This window comes from Protobothrops mucrosquamatus, unplaced genomic scaffold (assembly GCF_001527695.2).
Source record: "Protobothrops mucrosquamatus isolate PMUCROS unplaced genomic scaffold, P.Mucros_1.0 scaffold5493, whole genome shotgun sequence".
NCBI classification, from domain to species: domain Eukaryota; kingdom Metazoa; phylum Chordata; class Lepidosauria; order Squamata; family Viperidae; genus Protobothrops; species Protobothrops mucrosquamatus.
Genome location: NW_015391348.1, coordinates 15,566 through 23,404, shown reverse-complemented (window position 1 = coordinate 23,404; position 7,839 = coordinate 15,566). Strand labels below are relative to the sequence as shown.

The 7,839-nt window shown below is 49.9% G+C and overlaps 1 protein-coding gene across 1 annotated transcript in view; it reads left to right on the top strand.

The window, feature by feature from the left end:
- Nucleotides 1–7,839, top strand: part of LOC107299797 (ranBP-type and C3HC4-type zinc finger-containing protein 1) — a gene marked incomplete at its 3' end in the record, with an annotated part of 17,626 nt that overhangs the window by 1,078 nt on the left and 8,709 nt on the right. Inside the window, exons 2-7 of the mRNA XM_029286873.1 lie at nucleotides 524–668; nucleotides 1,672–1,675; nucleotides 4,463–4,552; nucleotides 4,777–4,975; nucleotides 6,265–6,416; nucleotides 7,607–7,780. Coding sequence (XP_029142706.1) covers nucleotides 524–668; nucleotides 1,672–1,675; nucleotides 4,463–4,552; nucleotides 4,777–4,975; nucleotides 6,265–6,416; nucleotides 7,607–7,780 — 764 coding nt within the window. The remainder of the gene's footprint in view (nucleotides 1–523; nucleotides 669–1,671; nucleotides 1,676–4,462; nucleotides 4,553–4,776; nucleotides 4,976–6,264; nucleotides 6,417–7,606; nucleotides 7,781–7,839) is intronic.

Below are 7,839 nucleotides of genomic sequence, written 5' to 3'. Positions count from 1 at the left end.
TCCTTCCTTCCTTCCTTCCTTCCTTCCTTCCTTCCTTCCTTCCTTCCTTCCCCTTTCCTTCCTTGCTTCCTCCCTTCCTCTCCTCCTTCCCTCCCTCCCTCCCTTCTCTCTCTCTCTCTCTCTCTCTCTCTCATTCCTTCCTTCCTTCCTTCCTTCCCCATTCCTTCCTTCCTTCTTTGCTTCCTCCCTCCCTCCTAAAACTCACTGCCTCCTGGTGATTGTCCCAAAGTCACCCAGTCCGCTTTTATGCCAAAGGGAGGTCTACAATTCATAGTTCCCCAGCCACTACCCCACACTGCCTTTTTCTCCCCAAACCCAGAACGGGCCTAAAGAAACAGGCCCCAGCTTGGCATTTGGGTGGTGACATTCCTAAGCCCGTTGGAGGCTCCTGTGCCTGGATATCCCCCTTAGTGGAGCTTGAGAAGCAGCTGTCGGCACCTGCATACAGAAAAGGCTCCCAGGGGGCAGAGCAGTATCGTGTGGCAAGGAGTTCCACAGCCAAATTGTCTCCTCTCCTCCTCAGCTGAGCAGCAAGCCCTGAGGCTGGCGGAGGCGATCCGCGACGGGGAAGAAGAGATCGCCCAGCGCTGCGCCCTCTGGCTGGCTGAGCGCCGTGTCCCCATCAGGGTGCAGCTGGAACCAGATGCCTATCCAGAGCACGACATCAGGTGATGCTCTAGAACAGCGGTTCTCAACCTGTGGGTCGGGACCCCATTTGGGGTCAATCAACCATTTCACGGGGGTCGCCAAGCAAGGCTGTCCGCCATTTTTTTTGTCCGCCATTTTTTCCCGTTTTCCGGCGGGTGCCTTATCTCCCTTGGGCTGGGCCAGCTGGTGGTCGGCCTGCTCTGTCTCTGCCGCTTGCCAGCTACGCCTCAGCCGGCGCAGGGGGCGAAACCACACATGCGCGGCGCTCGCGGGCAGGGAAAGTCCTCGACTTACGACCGGTTGGGTAGTCCTCGACTTACGACCGGTTTAGTCCTCGACTTACGACCGGTTTAGTCCTCGACTTACAACCGGTTGGGGTCGCGGCATTAAAAAGGTTGAGAACCACTGCTCTAGAACAGGGCTTTTCAACCTTTTCACCCATTGTACCACTTTTAGGATATGGCAGTATCCGAGTACCACCAGTCGCCTAGAAAGGTGTCAAAAACTTGACCAAAAAAAAAAAAAGGAAAAAGAGTGATAAAGTGCAGGTAGTCCTCGACTTACAACAGTTCGCTTAGTGACTGTTCGAAGTCACAATGGCACTGAAAAAAGTGCCCCCCAAGCCACAGCTGAGCAAGACACCTGCCTGTCCACCCAGCGGCGCTCTTCCTCCTGTCCGAGGTTTTCATTGATGTGAGCATTTCTGTTGGGGATTGCCAGTGGGGGTGGGGTGGGGGGTGTTTGGTTTTTATTCCCCCCGTCTGCTGGGTGGTTGCAGCAGGTTTGGGCCACTTCACCTGACCCTGGGACACTGTGACCGTCATAAATATGAATCAGTTGCCAAGCATCTGAATATAAATCACAAGACCCTGGAGAGGCTGCAACACTCCAGCTGATCGGCGCTTCTTCTGGGCTCAGCAGAAGCGCCAGGATGAGTGCCAAGCTCCAGCTGGAGCCTGGTGCTGATCCTGGCGCTTCCGCTGAGCCCTGACAGCCCTGCAGCTCCAGCCGTCTCTCGCTCAGGCTTGTGCGGTGCTGCCACCGGCTCAGCTCATTCCCCTCCCCCGCTACCACTTTTCTAGGATGGTCGCGTACCACCTGCCAGGTGCCAATGGACCACAGGTGGTGCCCGTACCACTGGTTGAAAAGCCCTGCTGTAGGACAAGGGGTAGGCAACCTTGGCTCTTTTATGGTTCGTGGACTTCAACTCCCAGAATTCCTGAGCCAGCCATGCTGAGGGGAAAGGGAGAGGCTTCCAAGCTGAGCCATGGTGGCTCAGGAATTCTGGGAGTTGAAGTCCATGAGTCATGAGGGGGCCATGGTTCCCCCATGCTGGCTCAGGAATTCTGGGAGTTGAAGTCCATGAGTCATAAAAGAGCCCAGGTTGCCTACTGCTGGTCTAGGAGGTGATGTGCGAGTCTCATCCGGCCTGATTCTCCTGGAGAATCCTGTAAACACTCCAACATTTGAGAAATGGGAAGGAAGGATTCTGTCTGTGACTTCTAAGCCCCTGTGGCACCCTCAGCATTGAGTTTCCCCTCACTTTGAGGCGAGAAACTGAAATGTTGCTATGTTACTGCCAGCCCTTCAAGGTAGACCAGGCCGAGGAACATGGTAAGGAGTGAGTCCAGGAAAGCTGCTTTATTCTATATAGGAAGTCCTCAACTTGCAACAGTTTGTTTACTGACCGTTTGATGTTACAGCGGCACTGGAAAAAGTGACCTATGACTGTTTTTCAGACTTACGACCATTGCAGCATTCCCCACGGTCACGTGGTCAAAATTCGGACGCTTGGCAACTGACTCGTAGTTATGACGGTTGCCATGTCCCAACATGTGACAGTCTGACTTTTGTGACAGTCTGACTAACAAAATCAGTGTGGAAGCCACATTCACTTAACAGTCAGGTTTACTAACTCAACAAATGTGGCGATTTGCTTAACAACTGTGTCAAGAAAGGTCGTAAAAGGGGGCAGAGTTCACTTAACAGTTGTCTCACTTAGCAACGGAGGTTTTGGGCTCGGTTGTGGTCATAAATTGAGGGCTATGTGTATATGGATGGGTCTGTCTCAGGGGTAGGCAACCTTGGCCCTTTTATGACTGGTGGACTTCAACTCCCAGAATTCCTGAGCCAACCATGCTGAGGGGAAAGGGAGAGGTTTCCAAGCTGAGCCATGCTGGCTCAGGAATTCTGGGAGTTGAAGTCCGCGAGTCATGAAGGGGCCATAGTTCCCCCATGCTGGCTCAGGAATTCTGGGAGTTGAAGTCCACGAGTCTTAAAGTTGCCAAGTTTGAAGACCCCTTGTTTAAATATTCAAATAGTTTTTCCTCACGGTCACGTGATCAAAATTCAGACATTTGGGCAGGGGTAAGCAACTTTGGCTCTTTTATGATTCGTGGACTTCAACTCCCAGAATTCCTGAGCCAGCCATGCTGAGGGGAAAGGGAGAGGTTTCCAAGCTGAACCAGGCTGGCTCAGGAATTCTGGGAGTTGAAGTCCACGAGTCATGAGGGGGCCATAGTTCCCCCATGCTGGCTCAGGAATTCTGGAAGTTGAAGTCCACAAGTCTTAAAGTTGCCAAGTTTGAAGACTCCTGTTGTTTAGAGAGTCGTTGAGGACACCTGGAAGTTTATCTGTGACCTCAGAGTCACCTGAGTGGTGCAAATGGGTGTGGAGCCTTCTTGGACCTGCTGAAAGGATTTTGTGGTAGACCGGAGATGATGATGATGATGATGATAATGATAGTAATAGTAATAGTAATAGTAATAATAATAATAATAATGTTGGAAGGGACCTTGGAGGTCATCTAGTCCAACCCCCTGCTCAGGCAGGAAACCTTATACCATTTCAGACAAATGGCTGACCAGTCTCTTCTTAAAAACTTCCAGTGTTGGAGCATTCACCGCTTCTGGAGGCAGGTTGTTCCACTGGTTAATTGTTCTAACTGTCAGGAAGTTTCTCCTTAGTTCCAGGTTGCTTCTCTACTTGATGAGTTTCCACCCATTGCTTCCTGTCCTGCCTTCAGACGCTTTGGAGAACAGCTTGACTCCCTCTTCTTTGGGGCAGCCCCTGAGATACTGGAACTCTGCTATCATGTCTCCCCTGGTCCTTCTCTTCATTAAACTAGACAGACCCAATTCCAGCAGCCGTTCCTTATATGTTTTAGCCTCCAGTCCCCTGATCATCTTCGTTGCTAGATAGATGATGTCGTATCCCACCCCCTCTGTTGAGGGAGGGCTGTTCAATTTTTAATATAATAATAATATTAATATTAATATTAATAATAATAATAATAATAATAATAATAATAATAATAATAGTATAATGATGATCATCATCATTTATTTTATTTTATTTATTTATATTTAAACTTCTATGCCGCCCTTCTCCCCAGAGGGACTCAGGGCGGCTCACAGCATGTTAAAAAACAACACAAAAAAACATTTCCCCTATAAAACCAATTAAAAAGCAAATATATTAATAGCTGTGTCATATTTAAAATCTTTGAAAATTTTTAAAGATTATTCCCTATTTAAAATCATCATTGAGTTGGAAGGGATCTTGGAGGTCATGTAGTCCAACCCCCTGCTCAGGCAGGAAACCCTATACATTTTGTCATTCTATTCGTTCTTTCGGGTCGACGAAGCACTTTTTCGTGGAAACCCTACCTCCATCTTGCAAGGCCTTGTGCTTACCTGAGTCTTCTTCTTGGAACTCTGCTTCTGGGGACTGGAACCGTACCTCTTCCGTCACTCAAAACCCCAGTCTGGACTGCTCCTTGGAAGAGTACCACGGAAAGGAAAGAAGGTCTGAGACCGTGGGCGTGGAAGACGCCCAGATGGTCACCCTCCCCATCTTTCTAAAGGTCCAGCCTTCCATGACGATGGCTTCTCTCAAAGACATGGTAGGAACCGCCGGGCAGATTTGGGGCAAAAGTTGGGTGCGCTTGGAGGACAAGGGACGCCGTCTAAGGAAGGGGTCTTCCTGGAATTCCGCACCCCATCCCTTTTCAGGAGAAGTCAGGGAGGGAAACGCCTCCGGCTTTCAAGACGCCAACGATGGGGAAGTAGAGGCAGACGTCTCGGAGTGTGTGTGTTTCCTACAGCTGCCTTTTGTCTCCTTGAGCAGATGCACCTCCATTACGGCTTCCCTCCCAGCATCCAGAAGTGGGTGATTGGACGGAGGCTGCCTCAGGACCACGAGACCCTCCACTACCAAGGCATCCAGCGGGATGGTGACCAGGCCTACCTCTACTTAATGTCCGCGAAGGCCAAGAAGCTGAACAAAGAAACGGTGAAGCTGGACCACGAACGCAGGCAGCTGGAAGGTGAGCGGGTCCCCGGTGGCGCCGGAAGTGGGGGTGGGTGGGTGGGTGGGCTGCAGGATGACTGGAAGGACCCAGCTACAGGTGGTCCTCCAAGAGGACCGTGGCTCGTGATGGTCGTAAAGTGGGCCGGTCACGCGATCGTCCCATTTTTAGGGTCTTCTTTCGCAGAGGTCAGTAAGGGAATCCCCTGCAGTTGTTAAGTGAATGCTGTAGTCACTAAGTGAACCGGTGGCTTGTTCTGGCCAGGGTTTTGCCCAAAAGTGGAAGCAAATATCGGTTTTCAGCAAAAATGTTGTAAAGTTTTGTCTTGTGACTATGGGATGCTGCGAATAGCCATCAATGCGGGCTGATTCTTCCTCCCTCCCTCTCTTTCTTTCTTTTCCCATTTCTTCCTTCCTTCCTTCCTTTCACCATCCATCCTCCTTCCTTCCTTCTTTCCTTTTACCATTCATCCTCCTTCCCTTCTTTTCTTCCACCCTTCCTTCCTTCCTTCCTTCCTCACTCCTTCCTTTCATCATCCATCCATCCATCCATCTTCTCTTTCTTTCTTTCTTTCTTTCTTTCTTTCTTTCTTTCTTTCTTTCTTTCTTTCTTTCTTTTTTTCTTTTTTTCTTTCTTTCTTTTTCTTTCTTTCTTTCTTTTTTCTTTCTTTCTTTTTCTTTCTTTTTTCTTTCTTTTTCTTTCTTTCCTTCCTTTCACCATTTATCCATCTTCCTTCCTTCCTTCCTGCCTGCTTGCCTCCCTCCCTCCCTCCCTCCCTCCCTCCCTTCCTTTCTTTCCTTCTTTCCTTCCTTTCACCATTCATCCATCTTCCTGCCTGCCTGCCTGCCTGCCTGCCTGCCTGCCTGCTTTCCTCCCTTCCTCCCTCCCTCCCTTCCTTCCTTCCTTCCTTTCCTGTTGATACAGGGAGTCCTCGACTTAACAACAGTTTGGTTAGTGACCATTCCAAGTTACAGTCGCACTGAAAAAAGTGACTTACGACCGTTTTTCACTCTTACGACCGTTGCACATCCCCAGGGTCACATGATCAAAATTCAGAGGCTCGGCCACTGGCTTGTATTTATGACGGTTGCACTGTGCCGGGGTAACGTGATCCCCTTTTGCAACCTTCTGACAAGCAGAAAGGTCCTAGAATGGGGCAAAATCCACTTAATTTCTCGCTTAGCGACAGGAATTTGGGGCTCAATTGGGGTCATAGGTACTCTTTCAAACTGTGAACTACCATTCCATTTTAAAGTTCTCAGCCCCTCCTGATGGCCTCCCTTTGCCCCCTTGTGACTTGTCATCAGAGTTGGGCATTAAAGAAGGGGTCCTGCTTTCTCGGGGAACTGGCGACTCGGCCTCCTTGGGCTCCTCGACGCCAACGGAGCCCTCCCTGACGCTGGACGTGTGCGAGGAGGGCAGCGGCCCTGGGCTGACCGTCCCGGTGGAGCCCCCAAAGGTAGGAGCCTTGCAAGAAAGTGGGGGGCACGGTCGAGATTAAGAAGCTGAGAGACGTGTAAAAAAACCAAATGTGGGTCACGGCTGTCCCAAAGGTGCTTTTCCAGGAGTCCACTGGAATTTAGGTAAGAAAAACCAAATGCACAGGTATAGTATAGGGGGTACCTTGCTCAATAGTAGTAACTGTGAGAGGGATCTCAGAGTCCTAGTGGACAATCACCTAAATAGGAGCCAGCCGTGTGCTGCAGCTGCCAAAAAGGCCAACACAGTGCTAGGCTGCATTAACAGAGGGAGAGAATCAAGATCAGGTGAAGTGTTAATACTACTTTACAAGGCCTTGGTAAGACCACACTTGGAATACTGCATCCAGTTTTGGTCACCACGATGTAAAAAAGGTGTTGAGACTCTGGAAAGAGTGCAGAGAAGAGCAACAAAGATGATTAGGGGACTGGAGGCTAAAACATATAAGGAAAGGCTGCTGGAATTGGGTATGTCTAGTCTAATGAAGAGAAGGATGAGGGGGGACATGATAGCAGCCTTCCAGTATCTCAGGGGCTGCCCCAAAGAAGAGGGAGTCAAGCTATTCTCCAAAGCCCCTGAAGGCAGGACGAGAAGCAACAGGTGGAAACTGATCAAGGAGAGAAGCAACTTAGAACTAAGGAGAAACTTCCTGACAGTGAGAACAATTAACCAGTGGAACTACCTGTCTCCAGAAGCGGTGAATGCTCCAACACTGGAAGTTTTAAGAAGAGACTGGACAGCCATTTGTCTGAAATGGTATAGGGTTTCCTGCCTGATCAGGGGGTTTATTTAATTTATTTATTTTATTTAATTGAATTTTTACCCCGCCCTTCTCCTTACGGACTCAGGGCGGCTGACAGCCTGATAAAAACAAATACAAAATACCCCAATTTAAAAACGTAATTAAAATGAGCTAGAGGATCTCCAAAGTCCCTTCCAACTGTTATTCAGTGGCTTCCCTCCAGAACATTTGGGTGCTCTATCAGTGGAGATTTTTAAGAAGAGACTGGACAGCCATTTGTCAGGAACGGCATAGGCTCTCCTGCTCAAGCAGGAGGTTAGACTAGAAGACCTCCAAGGTCCCTTCCAACTCTTGTTCCTCTTAAGAGGGGCTGCCCTGTTGTCTCCCCTCATTCCTTTGCTTTCCCACCCGCCCGGGTGGCTTTCTAGGTCGGCTGGGAGTGCCCGAGTTGTACGTTTATCAACAAACCGTCCCGTCCCGGCTGCGAAATGTGCTGCAGCGAACGACCCCTGAATTACGTCATCCCGGAAGGCTATCAGCTGGATGCAGAGGAGCGAGAATGGCTGCAAAGGGATTTGGAAGCCACACGCCAGTACGAGCAGGTGAGGGGTGGGGCTTGCCAGCCACACCTGGGTGGAGGGATTGATCTGAAGAGCCCTGG